The sequence below is a fragment of the Phodopus roborovskii genome, unplaced genomic scaffold, assembly GCF_943737965.1.
Source record: "Phodopus roborovskii unplaced genomic scaffold, PHOROB, whole genome shotgun sequence".
In the NCBI taxonomy this organism is placed as follows: Eukaryota; Metazoa; Chordata; class Mammalia; order Rodentia; family Cricetidae; genus Phodopus; species Phodopus roborovskii.
This window is the reverse complement of record NW_026126547.1, coordinates 596,675-617,048: the sequence shown is the minus strand read 5'-3', so window position 1 is coordinate 617,048 and position 20,374 is coordinate 596,675. Positions and strand designations below refer to the sequence as shown.

General features: G+C 55.7%; 1 protein-coding gene across 14 annotated transcripts in view; it reads left to right on the top strand.

Annotated features, from left to right (window-relative positions):
* Window positions 1-20,374, top strand: part of Camk2b (calcium/calmodulin dependent protein kinase II beta) — an 89,010-nt gene extending 68,636 nt beyond the window's left edge. Inside the window, exons 7-24 of one of the 14 annotated variants that reach the window (XM_051200528.1) lie at window positions 1,941-2,043; window positions 2,117-2,200; window positions 2,688-2,782; window positions 2,905-3,027; window positions 3,280-3,363; window positions 3,996-4,038; window positions 5,004-5,078; window positions 9,240-9,280; window positions 9,453-9,524; window positions 10,907-10,951; window positions 12,156-12,204; window positions 13,417-13,530; window positions 13,971-14,099; window positions 15,010-15,123; window positions 19,010-19,085; window positions 19,172-19,266; window positions 19,377-19,610; window positions 19,912-20,374. In XM_051200528.1, the coding sequence (XP_051056485.1) occupies window positions 1,941-2,043; window positions 2,117-2,200; window positions 2,688-2,782; window positions 2,905-3,027; window positions 3,280-3,363; window positions 3,996-4,038; window positions 5,004-5,078; window positions 9,240-9,280; window positions 9,453-9,524; window positions 10,907-10,951; window positions 12,156-12,204; window positions 13,417-13,530; window positions 13,971-14,099; window positions 15,010-15,123; window positions 19,010-19,085; window positions 19,172-19,266; window positions 19,377-19,609 (1,575 nt within the window). In that variant the 3' untranslated portion in view covers window position 19,610; window positions 19,912-20,374. The remainder of the gene's footprint in view (window positions 1-1,940; window positions 2,044-2,116; window positions 2,201-2,687; window positions 2,783-2,904; window positions 3,028-3,279; window positions 3,364-3,995; window positions 4,039-5,003; window positions 5,079-9,239; window positions 9,281-9,452; window positions 9,525-10,906; window positions 10,952-12,155; window positions 12,205-13,416; window positions 13,531-13,970; window positions 14,100-15,009; window positions 15,124-19,009; window positions 19,086-19,171; window positions 19,267-19,376; window positions 19,611-19,911) is intronic. The other 13 variants (XM_051200529.1, XM_051200533.1, XM_051200532.1 and 10 more) reach the window with 13 other exon arrangements.

Here is a 20,374-nt window from a genome sequence, read left to right as displayed (position 1 = left end):
AATTCCAGTGCCCCAAAGATTGAGGCAAGAGGCTCGAGAGTTCAAGGCTAGCCTAGGCTACACAGCAAGTTGGAGGCTAGCCTACAAACTCTCAGAAGCCTCCCCCTTTTGCCCTCACCCCTTCTTCTCTGTAACCTCTCCTTTCCCAAGGCCCAGTTCAGCCTGTTGCTGAGTCCACCTGAGCATTAATTAGTGCTGGCTGGGGTGGTCTCTCCTTTCTTAGGACACAGGCCAGGGGCCAGTCTTTACAGCTGTTCTGGGGAGGGAGTCGCACAAATTAGAGCCGGGATGTTCCCTGCATCTCTTCATCTGTCCTTGCATCCTTGAGGATTCTGTCTGTGTTATCTAGCACAAGACCCCTGAGATGAGGAGGGCATATGACCCCCATCTTATTAGGTACAGGCACTCCGTTGCTGGAGAATTAATGTTGAGGCTGAAGCATAGATGAAGACGTATGAGTTCCCTCAGGTCTGCAATCCTGGACAAACAAGATCTTCCTGTGGAGAGGGTAGAATGTCCCTCCCTTCCCAGAGACACCCTACCCACAGATGGCATAGCACTAGCCTGATGCTACAGTCACTCAAGGCGGGAGAGAGCATGGTTAGCTGGCATGTCTCCAGTGGTGGCTGTGAAGGGGCAGCCCGGCCTTGATGGCCCAACTGCTGCCTCCCTCCAAGGCCCCGGACTTTCTCGCCTTGCTCCTTCTAGGCTCCTTCTAGGGCCCCCATTTGCTTGACACATATTCTCCACCATCATTTCCTGTAGGAAGGGGTGGGGCCCCCAGAGTAAAGCTTGTGGCCCTTACCATGCTCACAATGGCAAAATCAAAATGGGCGAGATTGAGCATGACCCCTGCCTATCACCAGCAGGGGGAGAGTTCTAGGGGGTCTGTAGCTTCGGGCTTGCCTACTCTGCACTCACAGCTAGGTCTGCCCATAGGCCGGTGCCCAACTCAGGAAGCCCACATCTTGCTGTATAGGGTGGGCCTACTTTGATTCCAAGAGCCGCCATTATGCCATGTAAGTCCTGAGACCGATAACAAAAGCAGTCCTTGGGGCAGTGTGCGGTGCGGCTGCAGTATGATCTCAGGAATGGAGTGCCTCTGTGGAATGGTGAGGGTGCCTATGAGTTTGCCAAGTGGACCTGAGGGCTGAAGAGCCCTCTGGTGATCGGGAGCCGGCAGCATCCTGCTGAGCTCTGAGTACTGCCCAGAGACCTGCTCCTGGGGAGCTAATGCACCGCAGAGACAGGCCAAGGTTGAACAGAAAGGCCAGGGAAAGCAGCAGCAGAGGAGGCCCTCAGGCCCTCCACAATCCAACGATGACAACCTCTCTGGCCGCTTTTTCAGGATGAAACAAATGTCCCTCCAGCTGAAGCAAGACTGTTTCTCCCTAAGGAGGCTTTTCTCACCTGTGGATGCAGACAGACTTTCTGTGCCTTGTAGTAGTGCTGACTGGAGCGGGGTGGGACTTGGTGGGCGGGCTGAGCCTGGCTGGTAGATGCCCTGAGTTGACCCAGGAATTGTAGCCCTGGACGTTCCTCCATGCCCCGTGAAGGCTACTGCCCAAACCATTGAACTCTTTTTCATGTCTGAAGCGAGAGGGGCAGGTCTGACCTTCCATCAGTGGGGCAGTCCTGTAGCTCAGTGGTGGGAACTGTTGTGGTTATTTGTGAGGGTTTTGTTTCCACATTAGGAATCAGGATACCCAATTTCAATCTGAGAGCCAGCTTCCCTCTGAATGACTAGGGTGGCTGTCCTTGTCCCCAGAGAGGATTCAGGCTATAGTGTATAGGTCTAGGACTCAGTAGTGCCCAAGGACACCCATGTTGGGAGGCTGGCTGTGCCTCTCTGTCCCGCAAAGTGCTGCTGAGGTTTTGTCCTCTGACCCCTGCAACTGCTCATGGTGTGAACACTGTATCCCATGGCTGTCTCCCTGTAGCCCGAGAACCTGCTTCTGGCCAGCAAATGCAAAGGGGCCGCAGTGAAACTGGCAGACTTCGGCCTGGCCATCGAGGTGCAGGGAGACCAGCAGGCATGGTTTGGTGAGTGTCGGGGGGTGGGCAGGGAGTCCTGGCAGTTCCTCATGGCCCTTCATGGTCCCTTCCCCTTTGACAGGATTTGCGGGAACGCCGGGCTACCTGTCCCCCGAGGTCCTTCGGAAGGAGGCTTATGGCAAACCTGTGGACATCTGGGCATGTGGTAAGACCTGCGTGTGAGAGGTGGTTGGGTTGCATGATGAATGCGTGGTCCTGTATCTCAGGGCTTACTCCCTCTGTCCCAGAATGTGCAGGTGGCTGGCTTACCCTGCCCTGAGCCGTGTGTATGTCAGACCTGCGTTTGGGCTGCCTTGGCAGGGATCTCACACCCTGACTAGAATTACCAATGTGCCCCAGGCCGTTATGTTTGTCTGCCTGTGCTCATTATAGGTCTGTGTCCAGAGCAAGTGGACACCAGGATACAGGGACCAGGGGCTGTCAGACCACAGGCTTCTTAGGTGGGATGTCCTCTTTCTGGTGGGCGTAAAGCAGAGGAGGCTGGCCAGGCTCCCTAGTGAAGTAGGGTGGAGATGGGACAGAGATTAGAGGCTGTTAGTGCCGTGCTCCCCGTGGCAGGGGAGGGGCAAGGGGACACTGAGGACTGACCCTGGTGCCCTCCAGGGCTATGCTGCTCACCTCCCCATCCACAGGGGTGATCCTGTACATCCTGCTGGTGGGCTACCCACCTTTCTGGGATGAGGACCAGCACAAGCTGTACCAGCAGATCAAGGCTGGGGCCTATGATGTGAGTGGGTGCCGGTGTGGAGGGTGGGGACTGCCACACCCCGGGTCTCCCCTCCTCCTCATGGCCTCTGCCCGGGGAGGGGCTTCATTCAGCCTTGCCCCATGCACTACTTCCTCCTGTAGTTCCCATCTCCCGAATGGGACACCGTTACTCCCGAAGCCAAAAACCTCATCAACCAGATGCTGACCATCAACCCTGCCAAGCGCATCACGGCCCACGAGGCCCTGAAGCATCCATGGGTCTGCGTAAGTCATCCTTGGCAACCTCTAGGGGCCAGTTCCTGGTGGGCATATCCAAGGCCCCCAAGATAGCTCTGTTCCTCATGTCTGACCACTCCCCTGGTCTGTGAAGGATAAGACTTGCACTTGGAAATAAGCTGGGGACTGCAGATGGGAACAAGTGATCTCTCATTGTCACGGTGGCTGGCAGCACTCAGTATGCGGGGTCCTAGAGTGCCACTACCCTGACCCAGCCTCCTAACTTCCTTCTCCCAACAGCAACGCTCCACAGTGGCCTCTATGATGCACAGACAAGAGACTGTGGAGTGCCTGAAGAAGTTCAATGCCAGGAGGAAGCTCAAGGTAGGCAGGCAAAGCCCGCATCCGCCTGTCCTCATGAACTAGGGCTGGATGTGGGACCTGGAGAAGAAGAGTAGGGAGGAGCCCCCAAATCTGCGCCCGTTTACAAATCCAGAGGACACCAGATGCTGTGACAGCTCAGAAGGTCAGACCTTGGCCCTGAGTGCAGAGGTGACCACTTCAGCATCCTGGGGACAGGAGTACTGGCCCACAGCAGTCCTGGTTCGCCCAGCAGGTTGGGGAGGCAGGTTCACGGGGCTGATCCTGATCCTTGCTGTCCAGTCAAGGCCAGGGATGGGCCTAGGAACCATTGCTTGATTGAGTTTCCCCAATGCCCCAAGGATAGCCCTGACTTCCCTGGGCCAGAGGAGCAGTCATGGCAGCAGGCCTTCCTGGCCATGCCCACTTCTCAGGAGTCTTGATGCTGTGATTTGTGGGTAGTGTGAGCTTTAACTGTGGACATGGTGACTTGCTTCTGTGCAGCTGCTAGGTTCTGGAACTCTTACTTCTCTGGAAGGTTGGTGTGTGTGTGTGTTTGTGTGTGTGCGTGCGCATACATGTGTGTGCGATCTTCTGGCTTAAGGACAGCAGGACCCAGAAACTAACAGGGTTTCTCTGCCTCTGTTTCTCCGTAGGGAGCCATCCTCACCACTATGTTGGCCACACGGAATTTCTCAGGTGAGACACTCTTCTCCAAGGAGGACCGTGCTTCTGAGCCACCCTCGTTCTACAGAAAGCTCCCTCCTTCCTCACCAGCCCTCAGTCCCATTCCTCCAGGCTGGTGGAGGCCCAGGTTCTGTCCTCACCTCTGAGACCCACTTCCTAGAAGGCCTTCTGGCTTCCCTCATTGGGTAGCTACTGAGGTCTGCTACGCCCCAGTCCCGCCTCCTCCTTGTTGTTGGGTCTGTGTCCCTCACCTGACACCCCAGTGTCTGTGTTGCCAACACCTGGCCTGCCACCTGTATCCGTCCAAGCATCTGTTGGGCAGCCCTGTGGCCTCCTTGTCCTCAGCACTCGAAGCATCGTGTTGTGTGTGGGAGACAGCTGAAGGCGGGTGGGTGAGATTGAGGTCTGCGCACAGGGAAACCTCATCAGTTCTGGACAGGCTATATACCCTGGTTGTTCAGGGTGGGTGATGGGAAAATGAAGTCTCAAGGGTCTGTTAGAGACCCCTGGGGCCCACCTGGGGAGACAGTGTTGGCCCTAGTGCCCGGACAGCTATGTCTGTGGCTTCTTCGTCGTCTGACACTAAGTGTGCGAGCGTTCATGGTCGTCTCTCCTTGTCCGTCTGCATCTGGTACCCTGCCTCCTGTTACTTTGCTGTGATGCTGTACTGCCGGGAATGGGCACACGGTCACACCAACACTAATGGGACTGTCCTGTCTGCTGTGTGCCCTGCATGCCCCACCGGGCACGAGAAGCCCCGCTGGGGTGTTCTAAGGAGAAAGGAGGCAAATGCTTTTCCGTGTCTATCGGCCCAATCTTGTTCCACTTTCCTGAGAAAGGGATTCTGGAGCCATCCCCCACCTAAACTTTAACTCTAATCTTCTTCTGCTTCCTTTGTCTCTCTTCTTTCCTCTCCTCGCCCCATCCCGTCTGTGTCCGCCCCCTTCCCCCCCTCGTCTCTAACCTGGTGCTAACAGTGGGCAGACAGACCACCGCTCCGGCCACAATGTCCACCGCGGCCTCCGGCACCACCATGGGGCTGGTGGAACAAGGTAGATGTGTCTTGCCCAGTGTCCACCTGCTCCTGCCCATCCCTCCTGTTGGCATGCAGCCCCCCTGCTGCACGCAGCCACTGGCCAGGCCCTCCAGAGCCTCCCCAGAGGCTGGCAGCCCCCTGGGAGCTCTGCCCCTGCCACAGTCACACCCCAGTAGAGGCCCCACCCTGAGCCATAAGGCTGCCCCTCGCTCCTGTCTCGTCTCATTGTAAGAGAAGCGGCTACACCAAACCCCAGATGCATTTGGCTGAGACCCTCAGGCCCTGGCCTCTGGGAGTCTGGAGACCCAATTCAGAATGACCCTGACCTCACAGGAAGCCACTGAACCTGCTGCTGGAGGGTCTCAGTCCTGGAGGGGGAGCCCTTAGATCAGGGTTAGGGAGGTAAGGATATCCCAAGGAGCTGTAGGTCCCAAGGTCAGTTCTTCCCTTGGGACAGATGGATCTGGTGGTCTGTGCTATGGAGTTCCTCAGAGTGAATGTGGGGAAGATGGCAGTGTCTGGGACTGAAGGTTCCTTTCTGAAGTCCCTTCTTACTTGGTCTCAAATCCCCTGAGGGAGGAGGTGGCCTCTGACAACCTGCTCATTTGGATGGCGTGGGACCCTCTGAGGACTAAGTAACCCTGAGGCCTCATCATGGGTTCCACAGCCACCATCCAGACTGGCACACTAGAGCAACACACAAGCTCAGCCAAGCTTCAGTCCCCCGCCTCCCCCCAGCTGAGGGCACAGCACAGGTTTCATAGTCCAGCCCTTTCCACATGCCTGCCTGGGTCCACTTCACAACGCCCCCAGAGCCACAGCAACGCTTTGCCAACTGGAGGACCCTTCTGTTGGGGGATGCTCAGGTCATCCTAGGAGGCCCGGGCCCAGTGTAGATGGCCCCAAGTCCATTTTATAGCCTTTTTTGAAGCCTGCGAGGGGCTAGGTTCATTAAAAAAGAAAAAAAGATGAAGCTAGTGGCTGCCGGGGAGGCCCTGTTGCCAGGGGACCGTGGTGTGAGACAGGTCACCTCTGAGCCATGCTCTGCCCAAGACTCCTGCTGCAATGCTCGCCCGCCTGCAAGTGAGCGAGGGCAACCTTGCATGAGGCTGCCTGCATGTTGTGGCTCTGCCCCAGGTGCTGAGGGTCACTCTGCTCTGGAGGGAGGTCAGTGCATGTCCACAGAGCTCAGCATGGCCGTCCATAGTGACTAGATAGTGGGTGAGGCAGAGATGAAGGTCCCGTCTACTGTGTCAGGTTGGCCCAACCACACACACACTAAGGACACATGTTGGGGGTCTCCCCTCTCCATGTCTCTGCCAGACCTTCCAGTGTGGCAGAGAACCTTAGACAGCGCGAAGACCCTTGCTGTAGAGCGTGTTGTAGTTTGGCTTCCACCCTTCCCCCCACATTGAGTGGATATGTGCCTCGTGACTGTCAGGCTGACTGTGGCTTGGGAGTAATTGCTTGACCTGAGGCCTGGGAATGGAAAATGCCCTCCTGCATAGGAGGAACAGGCCTGAAGAGCCCAGGCTCTGGGTGTCTGGAACCCTATGGTAGTTCAGTCCACTTTTTGGCTCCGGCTGCACCTACTAAATTCTTTTTGCTTGAGACACCCCAAAAGTGGCTCCTCTGCCTTGGAACTGTGTGTGGTGCGAGTGTGTGCACAGGTCCCTGGCTGCAGTGAATCAGAGTCCAGGACAGGTGCGAAAGAGTCTCCAGGAGGCATACGGCCAGGGCTAATGCAGTCAAGGAGGCTGGGTCATGCACCCCATGCAGTGTCTGGAGCACTCTGGGTTCCTGCTGAGAGGAGCAGGAAGGATGCTGAAATCCACTGATGCTGGTTGGCCTGGGTTTTCTAGGCCTGAGAAAACTCACCCGGGTCCAAGTTGGTGATAGTTGTAGCATGTCCATCTCCAAATAAGCCCTGTTCTCTTCCCACAATTAACTTAATATCCAGTAGCATAGCTTGGAACTGTGATTTTGATAGACTTGGGGACTTAAATGGAACCCCTCTAAGATCAAGACAGTTCTGGAGTCTCTGAGTGCCTAACCCTCCAAGGATGTCTGAGGGGTACCGCGACACCACAACGGAATCTCAGACCAATGCTGACTGTTACTGCTTTCAGCTCAGAGTCCGCCAGGAGATATGCTGCGTTGGCTGTGTGGTCTGCTGGTGGGTAGGGTCAATCTTCTGCAAACTGCCTGTTGAAATTTTCACACCTTAGAAATGTTCCTCTTCCCTTGCTGCCCAGAAAGCCATAACAAGTATCCTCAAGACAGGACTGTTTTACTTCCTTGGGCTCCAGGGAGGACCCTGCTCTCCAGTGGGGAGCAGATATCAGACCACAGACATAGCAGTAGAAGAGAGCCCGTGTTGCTGGTGCAGTGCCAATGTCTCTAAGGATGAGCCATGTGGGAGGATGGAGAGGAGAAGGGGCAGCACCTGCAGACAAACAGGAGGGCTATGCCAGGGCAAACTGGCCAGTGTCTAACTCTGGGAGAGTCTAGCCACAGTGTCAGCGGTACTTCACATTCCACTCTGTAGAGACATGGGAAGTCAGCTCTAGGAACCCTCCTTGGAGCTACCTTGGGATGGAGGAGAGTTGAGAGGGTCCCAGGCCTGAAGATGATCTGTAAGGGGCAGGGTCATTTCCAAGAGCCCTGCTTGTAACAGAACTTTTGAGACAAGTACCAAAACCTCTGAGCAGGGAAAGCTTGGGAAACCAGTGCCCTCTGGGTTCCAAGATAGTATGCGGCTTCAGGTAGCCGTGTCCCCATGCCCCAGCATAGAGAAAGCCTGGATGGGCTCAAGTTGCGTCATTTGGCTGCTGATGGAGGTGGTCAGCAGTGGAGCCTCGTTCTGGTCTCTGGAAAGAGTCACCCTCAGAGCTCTAGATGGATACAGAACCCTTACTCAGAATTCTTACTCAGAAAGGTGTGGCCTAGAAGTTTGCATTTCTGATCACGACAGTGACTTTGCTGCAGAGACAGAAGACTGTATTCGACTGTGTTCCGGCCCTAAGACTAAACATGCTGCCCCCATGTCCCTACCAGGTCTGCTGGAGGCAGCACAGCGTCCCCTAGTAGGCAGGGAAGCCTGAGCTCGGGTATGGTCAGCTAGTGTCTGGCTGCAGGGGATGGGAAAGGGCCCTGGGGACAAGGAGCCGTGTACCCCACCATGCTGTGCCATGCTAACCTGCTGTGTTGCCACACGGCCACTTGACTCTTCTTGGGGAGCACTGGGCCAGGACAGGCTGGCTTTGCTGCCCCGTGCGGGGCCTTTCTGAACCAACACAAATCTTGTTTTCTCTCTCTTCCTCTCTCCCTTCCTCACTCCCTCCTCTCCTCATCTTTCCCTTTCTGTAAGGTAAGCTGACTTCCTCTCTCGCTCTCAATTTTGGTTGTTTTAATTCTGCGATTAAAACTCTAAGTGCTGCTCTAGAGGCTGTAAGTGCCGGGAGTGAAGGGTGGGGCAAAGGTAGGACCAGCCTGAGCTTGAGGGGAGTGTCGGAACCAAGGGTTCCATCTGCTGAGCCCAGGTGTCTGCCAGGGCTTGTGGGCAAAGAGGCTGGTGTTGGCCACCGTGGTCAAAGCCACCAAGTGGTCTCGTGGCAAGAGCTGCTGGGGTCATGCAAGGGGAGGACAGGGAGGCCAAGCGGTGTAGCCCTGGTGCAGAGGTTTGTTGCCCATCAGAAGACGGAAGGGTGGGACTTGGGAGAAGCCCTTCGGTGTGACAGCTGCTTTGGGTCACCATCCTAGTGGGAACACAGGACTGCAGAGGGCAGGGCCAGGTTGAGCATGACTTTCCCTTTGCACCCTGATGCCTACCAATCCTGACCTGGCGCCGTCCTGGGGAGTGGGGGCAGGTCATCCTGCCAGCCTCTCAGGATGGCCTGAGAGGACGAGGAGGCTCCTGAGTGCCTTGCAAGGAGCTCCAGAATCACTGAAGATGCTGGGGGGCAGGGTGGGGGCAGCCGGGCTCAGCACCTGTGGAGGTTCTGCTGCTGCTAGGGCCAGGCCAGATGTCAAGGCCACACCTGCCTCTGGCCTCAGGCTGCTGGACCTTAGGTCCTGAGCTTCACTCCTGAAGGAAGGGGAAGGATCGGGGAGGGGCAGGGGCTACAGTGACCCTAGGCCCTAGGAACTCACGATCCCTCCTTCCTTCCCAATGCAGCAGCCAAGAGTTTACTCAACAAGAAAGCAGATGGAGTCAAGGTGAGGCACCAGCTGAGCCCTTTGTGGGTTACAGGGGAGGGTGCCAGAGCCTGCAGCTCTGCTGCTGACCCCAGGGTTTTCGCTTGAGAGGCTTGGCCGTGGCCGCACGGATACTGGGGCAGGGATGGCCCCCTTTTTTTTCCCTAGTGACTCTTCTCCCCTCTCTCCACAGCCACAGACAAACAGCACCAAAAACAGCTCGGCCATCACCAGCCCCAAAGGATCCCTCCCTCCTGCTGCCCTGGTACTGACCCCCGCCCCGCCTCATCTCACTGACAAAGAGGCCTTGCAAGGCAGGGTCTGGTGAGACTGTCTGTCTCTGACCAAATCAGTCCCACATGGAGACAGAACAGAATAGCATGGGATTGGGGTTTAAATCCCAGGAGGAGACGCAATGCTCAGAGGGCTCCAGATCAGGCAAGACTGCTTGGTGAGCCCTTCCCTGGGACCTTGAGATACGTAGATGCAGGAGAGAGATAGAGCTTCCCAGCTATGGTGACTTCTGGACCACCCTGCCTCAAGGAACTCTTGTGCAAGGCCATCAGGATGCCACTGAGGGGGAAGGCCAGTGGCCTGCTGTGGATCCCTGTCCTCTTCCTCGCCTTGTACATCTGGCTAATCTAGCTGGGACGGGGGGTGGGGGGGGGCTCAGACTGGGATCTTCAGGGGTTGTACCCTGGAGTATTGCATCCTGAGTCTAATAAGGAGCAGCAGGACCATGGTGCTGTGATGGGAGCTGTGTGGTTGAAGGAACAGTGGGCTTGTCCATCTGGGACTATTTTCATTAAAGCCATATACCATATTGGTCTGTGGATTACAGAGAAGAAAGGCCAAGGGTGTTCACGATACCTCTACCGTATTCCTTCTTGTCCCTTGAGAAGGCACTGGACCAACTCTGTCCTCTGTCCCCCTTGCCCTGGGTGACTTGTTGAGGTGAATGTCACATTCCGGGGATGTGCAGCTGTGTTCTCAGACACCAGCCTTCTGAGTTGTGGGTCATGGGGGCTGGAGTCTGCAGTGGTATGGTTGGTAACCCCCACAGGTCCCAGGCAGATGTTCCCTGTAGGAAATCGGGTTTTGCCAAATCAGGGGGAAACAAAAGAGATCCATCCTGGCAGGAGTCGGGGAGTTGCTCAGAGCAGTGAGGCTATGGCAGGAGGGTGCCAGGCGTCAGCTCACCTGGTGCCTGGGGTGGCTCACACCGGCCTCACAGCCAGCCCCACCTTGGACCCCGTCCATCCCATGTACCACCCCACCCCCACATTTCTAACCCTGTGCCCACTCCCACGCTGGGGCAGGAGGTGGGGAGAACTCCCAGAGCCCACACACATCTAGTTTCTCTCAGGCCCTGTGAGCTCCATCTCTTCTGGCCTCTGGCCTGGCAGATCTGCTGATTTCATCATGTTGAGCCTACTCTACACCCACCCAGGGCCATTGCTGACCGCCTGCTGCCTCCATCCCTACTGGACCATCTTGCTGACTGCCTGCCTCCTCCATCCCTGTCCCTCTGCTCTACGCTCTCTCTGGGCAGACCCTGGTTGCTGCCCGCTCCTCTGGCCCCCATCCTCTGCTTTCTTCTTTCTCACTCCCTCTCTCTTTCCTTCCTCTGTCTGCTGCCCTCTATAGGAGCCTCAAACCACCGTTATCCATAACCCAGTGGACGGGATTAAGGTACTGCCACCACCTCACTCCTCACCCTTTCCTTGGGCAGGAGGTGTGGGCCCAGGAGGAGGGTGTGGACGGTGATCTGGGAGGGGCATTTGTGCCTATGATAGAGAGCAGATGTGTAGTGACCTGACCCCAAAGGTAGGGCAGAGCCCACAAGCCTACCTGCCGGGGCCATGGCAGGACACAATGGCTCCGCTGACGAGAGCTCACACAGCCTCGAGAGCGCCACCTGCTGCAGGCCTTGGGGTCTGCTCCCCACCTTCACCCCCAGTGTGGCCCCAGTGCTTCCTGCTCCTCTCTGCTCCACCATCTGCTCCATCACACTGGCATCATCACCTGGGGCCGGGAGGGGCTGGCTTTCTGTGAGGTGGGGGAGATGGGCAGGTGTTGGAAACATTCGCATACAGCAACTGTACCGGGCTGGCAGGTCAGACATACCCAGGCTTAGGCTCCCCAATGATCTGACAAGGTGACACAGTGGGTAACCCACTTGCTTAGAGCAGGGTCTGCACCTGGTCCTTCTCCATGCCAAGAACCAAGGGCAGCGCTATTCCCACCTGAGTGACCGCTACCCTTTGGGCCCTCACATCAGGGGAGGTCATACTTCCCTCTGAGGGACTGCTAGTCAACCTTCGGGCCAGGTAAGGCCTGACCTTAAATTCGAAGGCCCTCAGTTTTATCCCAGAGCCATGTTCAGTCAGTGTCTGTAGCAAAGACCCGTGAGAGGTCTCTTTGGCTTCCTGGGGGCATGGAGGTGCTCAGACATCAGCCGTCACTTGAAGGTGGCAGAAGCTGGGCCTTGCTGAAGTTCCGGGCCTAGAAGGGCAGTGGCATTAGGAGACTCATCTCTTCTGGGGGAAGGTATCCCTCACTTAAAAGCTGCTAACCACATCTGCCCACTGCCCAGGGTTCGAGGCCTTCTATCACTAAAAGTCAGTCAAGCCCCATGTTTTTCCATCTTTGGATGCCAAAAGGTTTGCTCTCAGAGTCAGCTGCGTGTTCAGAGTCTCTTGGGGAAAGTGCTGTTGGAAATGTGGTGGCCTGCAGGCGACAGAATGAGCCCTGGGGTGAGGGCCCTCCTGCGAACACACACAACTAGAACTTTCTTCCCAGCCACTGGGAGGGTCTTTCCCCGGCTGACTCCACCATTGGAGGCGTCCTGCCTGTCCTTGACCACATCTTGACTGCTGTTTCTCTGTTTCCTCAGGAGTCTTCTGACAGCACCAACACAACCATAGAGGATGAAGATGCCAAAGGTACCTTCACGGAGGCCTCACCTGCTCATGCTGGGCTATGGTGTTGGCAGGGGGTGGGGCCTTCTACAGCATCTTTGGTCCTGCTGTGCAGGACACAGTACAATGGTTCAGGGGCCTGCCTGGCCTGAGACAGGTGTGAGTCAGGGCTTACCTGGTGTGAGTCAAAGCATGTGTGGGACATCATGGCAAGGGTAGCTCAGGCATAGTGCACATGAGAGGAAGCCACAGTTCTCCATTCTAGGAGCCGGGAACCCGGTTCTCACAGGGTATGAAGTGTGTGGGTAATATTGGATCAAGATACTATTCTTCTCTTAAATTTCCTAAACTTTGGCTCTGTCCATCTTGCCCATGAGTGGCCAGGTGGCTGAAGTGTTGTCTCATTTGATGGCTCAGGCGCTCCCTCTTGAGGTGGGCTTCTGTGCCACACCCTGAGCCCTGCCAGTGATGTTTGTTCTCACAGATGTCCCTAGAACACCAGCTATCAGTGAGTTGCCTCCCAGCCTCTCATACTTTCTCTGCCCTCCTGGAAAGAGGCCTGACAACTCCAGGCTGTCCATGGAGTCCTGGCCTGCCCTTAGGGTGGTCAGAGTTTACCCATTTGCTCCGACTCAGCTACGATGCTGTCCCTGAGTGTCCTCCACACTCCAGAATGGACATTAGCACAGGACATTGGTCCTTGAACCTAGGAGCACCCATTGCTGAAGCAGGCCCCAGGGTCAGCAGCAGGGATGCTACCAATACTTCTGTGTCAAAGGCTCTGTCCTTGAGCTGGCCAGTGGGACACTGAGCTGTGAGGGAGGTGGCTGGGTCTCAAGCTTGCAAGGGGACAGGAGCAGCAGGCCAACAGCAGCTGAGGCTGGGAGTTAAAGCAGAAGCCAAGGTTAGAGGAAGTCTCAGGAATGAAGGGCAGGGCCACTCTTACCTCAGCCATGTACCAGAGCTGGGATGCAGCCAGGACAGTTCCCAAGGCCACCCTGCTCAGTGAGGACCACTCTAAAATCCGAGCCTAATCTTTGCAGGGCCTGGCAGGGGCCCACACCTGTGGGTGTCCCCAAGAGTGACCTCCTTACCTCTGTGCCCTGGGTCCCCAGCAGCACAGCGGCCTGGGATTCTACAGTGTAACCTTTTCAGCTTCCATGTGCCTCTTGGCCCTTTCTGCTACCTTCTGTCCTGAGTGTCTACCATCCACTGCCTGCTTCTGTTCTGCCTCAGCCCCCAGGGTCCCTGATGTCCTGAGCTTGGTGAGGAGGGGCTCAGGAGCCCCAGAAGCCGAGGGCCCCCTGCCCTGCCCATCTCCAGTTCCCATTAGTCCCCTTCCAGCCCCGTGTAAGTAGCCTGGGCCCCGCTGCTGTGGGGATGACTTTGAAGGCCTGGCAACTCAAGAGCTAAGGACTGGACAGGCCTGGATTCCTGGTTCCAGCTCTACCCTCACACAGCCCCCAGATTGGGGCTCCCCGTGGCTGCCTCTGTCCAACCAGAGACCTCTAATGGTCTATGGAGATGCTATCATAGCAAACTTTCCTGCTCATGCCACCAGATGGTCCCTGAAGGATGTGGCCTTGACTTCTAGGCCTCCAGGGCCCACCCAAACTCCCCCTACCCCATCTCTGGAGGCTTCTTGCTTCTGAGACTGGCACCGAATAGGAAGCCAAGTCCCAGATCCCAGTCTGGTGAGAACAGGGATCCTTCTTGCCTGTGTCCTGTCAATTCTGTCGTCCCCTCAGATGTCTGCCTGCCTGTGTTCATGTGTGTCTGTTCCACCCCAGCCCCCAGGATTTCTGACATCCTGAACTCAGTGAGAAGGGGCTGTGGAACCCCAGAAGCCGAGGGCCCCCTATCAGTGGGGCCCCCACCCTGCTTGTCTCCGGGTCTCCTAGGCCCCCTGTCCACCCCGTGTAAGTAGTAGTCCCCAGGCTTGCTGCCTCTGCTACCCAGGGCTCACTGAGAATGGCCAGCGCTCAGCTTCCTGCACCTGCAATGCACGGCCAAGCTCTCCCGGGCCAGGATGCCTGATGGGTATCCAGTCTGACTGGCCTTATTCAAGGCACATGCGATAACACACCTGGGCAGCTACCTGGCTTCTCCTTCCGGGCCCAGAGCCTCTGACTCATCTCCTTCCCCTACTCCTTCCCTGCACGCTGCTCACCTCACCTCATCCTAGGCCTACCCCTGATTAACAATTAGCTGGGGTCCCTCAGGCCATCTCTGCCAAGAATTTTCTAGCCATTCACGCCCTACTCTGCCCTAGTCACAGGGCCGCAGAGCATGCCTCCAGAGCAGCCCCTGATTCTTAATGTACCCTGTCCCTGAATATCATTCACTAACCAAGGCAGGGGAGGTCAAGGAAGGTGTCAGAATGGGAGCCTCAACCAGGGCCTTGTAGGTAAGGAGACATTCAAAAGAGAAGCCTGGCTTTCCACTGGCCTGGGTTACCCACAGGGACCCAAACAGTGCCTCCTTCTGAACATCCCTCCTCCCCTCCATCCAGTCCTCTACCCACCTGTCAAGTACTTCTCAAAGGTCAGTCACTTGCAGCGACAGCCTCTGGTTTCTTGGGGGCCAGGGTGCCTGTCCTTGGAGGGTATCCTCTGCCCTCAGCAGCTCCCAGATAAGCACACTAGAATGGACAAATGCATCTGCATTCCCCATGTCTCCTTCCACAACATTTATGTCCCCCACACCCCGCTCTGCCCTCCCTGACCCCTGTGTCCCTCTGGCCTCCCCTACTATCTGGCTTGGCTCTCTGTAGGGTTCTTTCCTGCATGTCCCTCCTGCCTGTGTTCATGTGTGTCTGTTCTGCCCCAGCCCCCAGGATCTCTGACATCCTCAACTCAGTGAGGCGGGGCTCAGGGACCCCAGAAGCTGAGGGTCTCCCACCCTGCCCATCTCCGAGTCTCCCTGGCCCCTTGCCCACCCCATGTAAGTAGCACTTTAAGTGGCCCTGACAGCTCCATGGAGGGGCAAGCCCCCATTGTGGTACATGGCCAGCCAGCCTGACTCTGGGAATAACCCAGCTGGTGGAGAAATGGGGGGCACAGCATCTGTCAGGTCTCAGGAAACCGTGTCAAAGTACGTGAAAAAAAAAAAGCAGCGGGTCTCAGTAAATACAGATTATGGACATAAAGCGTGTGTGTTTGCGTGTGAGCTCATGGGTGGGAAAGCTCCCAAAACACTTCACTGACCTGGAGTCTTTGCTACCATGCAGCCACCACTTTCTGATAGGCGGTGAGTAGGTGCCCACCAGTGCCAGAGGGACCCTGAGAAAGGGCTGCCTGGGCGAGAGTAGACCGTCCTGGGCAAGATGACAGGAAAAGAAACTCCTGGGAATTCTGGCATGCCAGGCTGGACGTTGCAGGGGGATGGGGTGCAAGCAGGGCTAAGGACGAGTTAGGGAGAGAAAGCGTAGGCAGGTGTCTCTTCGGCTTGTCTGTCGACTGTCTGCCAGTATCACTTACAGGGATGGATGACATCCAGGGCTGCAGCCACCGCTGCCCCCGCCTCCGGGGAGACACGGGGCTGGGGGTGGCGCTGAGATGTTTTCAGAGAAGAGGCTGCTGGGCCAGGGCCTCGGCATGGCAGGGCAGTGGCTGGGTGAGTAGCTGTGAGAGGTGGGCTTGGGGCATCCTACCCCATCGCCTCTGCCTGTTAGGCCAGAGTGAGGGGATGTTGCAGGTGGCCAGAGCAGAGAGGCAGTCACAGTGGCCCCACAAGGGTGGGCATTCACGGTTTGCAGGTTCAGAGGGATAAGGGACAGCCTCTGGAGGGTGCGAACCCCCTAGAGTGTTACATGGCCAGCTGAGAGAATCAGAGGTGAGTTGTGAGGCACACAGGCAGCCGGGTTGTTTCTGGTGATGGGGTGAGGGGGACAGGGTTGGGGATGGATAGCAGCTGGTACTCCCAAAGCATGGAGGGGATGCTCTCCACTGGTGGATGCAAGACAGCTCCTGGCCAGCACTTGGGTGCTCTCTCATTTGATCTCAAGGGCCACGCTCTTTTTGTTTGGGATCACCCTGGAACATGATCTGCCATTGGAGGGTCTGTGCAATGACCAGGGGCTGCTCTAAGGCCAGATCTCTGGGGAGCCACCAAGTGACCTGGTCATTTCTGAGGCTATGACACTGATCTGCCCTTGTGAGGTCTACGCTGAGCTTGCCTAAGAAAAGGGCTCCTTCATGAGGGGGCTGTGAGAATGACTGGATGGTGGCATCTGGTCATCCTGTGAGGGGCTGGGCAGAAGAAAAAAGAGATGTGCAGGAAAATGCAGGGAAATATGGGTGAGTTCAGTGGTGTTGGGCCCCCTTTCCTGGGAGGGTCACAATCTACCTCCTGGGTTACAGGTTCCCATCAATCCTCTTCTGGCTCAAACCCTCCCCACCCCTTGCTCCCTGTACCCCAGGCCTGCCTCACTACCTAACCAGGGATTACACAGGATTCAGGCTGATCCCAGCTGATCTCCACTCAGCTGCCCTGCCTGCCAGCTGTGAGGGTGGGTTCCTTGGGCCAGTGACAGGGACATAAATCTTCACTGGTCCAACCCAGATGCTTGGCTTCTCACAGAAGAGCTGTGGACAGAGTGAGTCTCCCACACTGGGCCCCAGCCAAACCCTGCCTGCTCTCTCTCTGGTTCTTCCCTGGACTTGCGGGGTATGGCAGCCGCTTGTCCCTGGTCTCAGCTCTCCGCCTGGGTTATCCCTGTATGCAGGGCTTCTTGGTCCCTCTCTCATGTTTGGTTTCTACTGGTGTCTGGGCAGCAGCCATTCTGCAGGTCGGGAGGAGTCATAGGCAGCCTTGGCTTCCCTAACTCTCAAGTGGGCTAGTGGCTCTGACAAGAAAGCCGTTCCCAGCACATTCTGCCTGGTGTTGTGATCATTGATCTCCTAGTTAATTTAGCATTGACTCCCACAGCCTAACTTCATTAAACAGAAAGTTAATCCACTTACCACAGTGGAAGGTAGGATTAAAGCATGCTTGAAACCAAGTGGTGTGTTACTTAGTTCTAGCCATTTTTGCCGTGTGCTGAGGGACTCCTGTAGAGGAACGGGGCAGCTGAATCTATTAAAAGGGTTTAACAAGCCCCAGGGGGTACTTGGGACATGTGGGGTGCAGAGTGGAAGCCTGGTTTGGGGGAAGAAACTGGCTGCAAATGTAGAAGCCAGGCCAGAAGCCTGAGACATCTCCAGAAGGTGAAAAGTGAGGGGGCGTGAGGTGCTGAGGACCTTGACCACTGGGAAGAGCAGGTGCTGCTTTAGGGACTGAGGTATCAGATGCTGCCCTGGGACCTACAAGGTAAGAACAAGAAGAGCCGCTTCGTGTTTTGGACAGAGCCTCGGTACTCTTGCAGAATGGGGTACATGGGTGTGTGGTTAGGAATGGAAATAGGAAGAAAAGGAACTCATAGCCCACTGCCTAGAGTCAGCATTCCAGGGTGACCTTGTTGTTAGAGGGGGTGGGCAAATGGTGATGACCTTACCCTGAGTTCAAATGCTGATATGATTTAGACTCAAGAATAGGGAAGAAACTAGAACAAGACAGCAGAAGGGGAGCTGGATTAGCACAGGACATTTTTCCAAGATGGGGGAATCCCCTGGGTCCACATGCATATACCTGCACATGCTCACACAGATGCATACCGACAGCACAAGGACACTTACCACACATTTCACGAACAAATGCGTATGCATGCATACATGCATACGTCTACACAATAGTCATATTGACACTCATGTGTGCTTTCTCATGCAATGCAAATATTCACACTCGTGACCTGAATGCACACATATACATTGTGCTGTGGGTTCTATATACATTCCATATGTTCTTACATAAGTGTCCCCAAGTCCCCAAGGCACCATCCGGCAACTTCTGCTGTCAGTGTCTAGGACGTCAGAGTAATCACAGCTCATATAGTCACAAGGGGATGCAGGTGCCCTTTTGCTGGTACGTACACGGCATACGTGGGCTTCTTTTGTTGTGGATTCTGTCCGCCTTTAGGGCACCTGATGAGTTAGGCACCTAGAAACCCACTGGTACTGGAAGCCCTGCCACAGGGTTCTTCTCTGTGCTTTCATGTTTTAAATTCTTCATGGTTAAAATAAGATTCACCTGGAGAAGCGATGAAACCGAGGGTTGCAAACACTAAGGGTGGGTTTTGCTAGGACAGCACATGGCCCAGGGCTACAAACAGGCTAGAGGCTGGGAAACTGAATAGAGTAATGAGAGACAACTTGATCCTTCTGAAGAGTCCCAGGCCATCCTGTCCTTCAGCCTTTGCTCAAAAGCTACCCCCACTCCCACCCCCACTCATCAGGGAACCCTGAAGCCTATGACCATACTTAGAGTTGTTGGAGGAAGGAGTCATTAAGTGAACAAGGCATTGTTAGAAGATGAGGCAGAAGAACAGACGAGGGGAGAGGCTGAATGGGAGTCCAGCAGTTGTGGCTAGAGGGTGCTGGGGCGTGGCAATGGGGTGGGTTATGGGCAGGCTTATTCCCCCTTTGTGAATTTTTTAGGCATTTTCTAATATGGATAGGGTATTTGTTTCTTAAAAATACTGTATTTGATAAGAAGCTACTGCATGTGGAAACGAGGAAGCCATTGGTGGCACAGGGGGGCCCAGTGTGATTGAGACAATTTGGATACAGGTGCCAAAGCCTATAAGTCCTGTCTGAAGAGGGCAGACCTGAGCAAGGGTGGGAGCAGCAAGGTGGATCCTCCAAGGCCCCTTACCTGGGCTCTGCTAGAAGTGGGGGTATCCAAGGGTATGCCAGGCTAGTGCCCAGTGGTCATCCCTCTTTTTTCCCTGCAGCCCGGAAGCAGGAGATCATCAAGACCACAGAGCAGCTCATTGAGGCAGTCAACAACGGCGACTTTGAGGCCTATGCGTGAGTCTCCGGGGGGGTTGGGGTGGGGGGTTGTGGAGGGCGAGGATGGAGGATGGGGCCCCTCCTCACTTGGGTTTGCCCCCCAGGAAAATCTGTGACCCAGGCCTGACCTCATTTGAGCCTGAAGCTCTGGGCAACCTAGTCGAAGGGATGGATTTCCACAGATTCTACTTCGAGAACCGTGAGTGAGGAAGTTGGGGTGGCCGTGTCAGGGAGACACCATCAGGATGGTCCCTTAACCCCTCAGCCAGTAGCTGGGGCTGCCAGTTCAGAATACTTGCTTGTCCACAGTGCTGGCCAAGAACAGCAAGCCGATCCACACCACCATCCTGAACCCGCACGTGCACGTCATTGGTGAGGATGCAGCCTGTATCGCCTACATCCGCCTCACACAGTACATTGATGGCCAGGGCCGGCCCCGTACCAGCCAGTCTGAAGAGACCCGCGTGTGGCACCGCCGTGATGGCAAGTGGCAGAACGTACATTTCCACTGCTCGGGCGCACCAGTGGCCCCACTGCAGTGAGGTGAGTTCCTGGGGTGTGGCCAGAGAGTGTGTGGGGTACCCTGACAGCTGAGCTGATGGAGCTTGGTCAGGGATGGAGTCAGGGATCAGGGTGGGGCCCGAACTCTACTCAAGTATTAGCAGGCATGGTAGGGGATGCCTAGGAAGCGGGTGAAGGTAGCAACAGCCTCTATTGGCAGGCCCCTTTCTGAAAGGACACTAACTTGATGGCTTCCTGCCAGGACCTTTTCCAAGTAGCAAAGGCTTGGGTCCTTAGGGTGGGGACGATGTCCTGAGGAAAGTGACCTGCCCCCCTGTTTCAGAGCTGCGCCTGGTTTCACCGGACAGAGTTGGTGTTTGGAGCCCAGCCGCCCTCGGGCGCACGGCCTGCCTGTCGCATGTTTGTGTCTGCCTCGTCCCCTCCCCTGGTGCCTGTGTCTGCAGAAAAACAAGACCAGATGTGATTTGTTTTTAAAAATAAGATGATGACAACGACAACCACATGCAAAAAAAAAAAAAAAAAAAAAAAAAAAAAAAAAAAAGAAAAAAAAAAAAAAAAAAAAAAAAAAAAGAAAAAGAAAAAGAAAAAAAATTGGCATCGGATGAAATGGGGGAAAAAAAACTAAAGAAAGGAAAAAAGCTGTAAAAATCTGGCATTTGTGGGGCCACCCCCCCGCCCAAGCTCCACATGCGTCTGTTGCGCTCCTGGCTTTGGGGACCCTCAGGGCGTGAATGTGCCCATGCTGACCGTGTTAGTCTGTAGGTATCGCACTCACCCCGCACCTT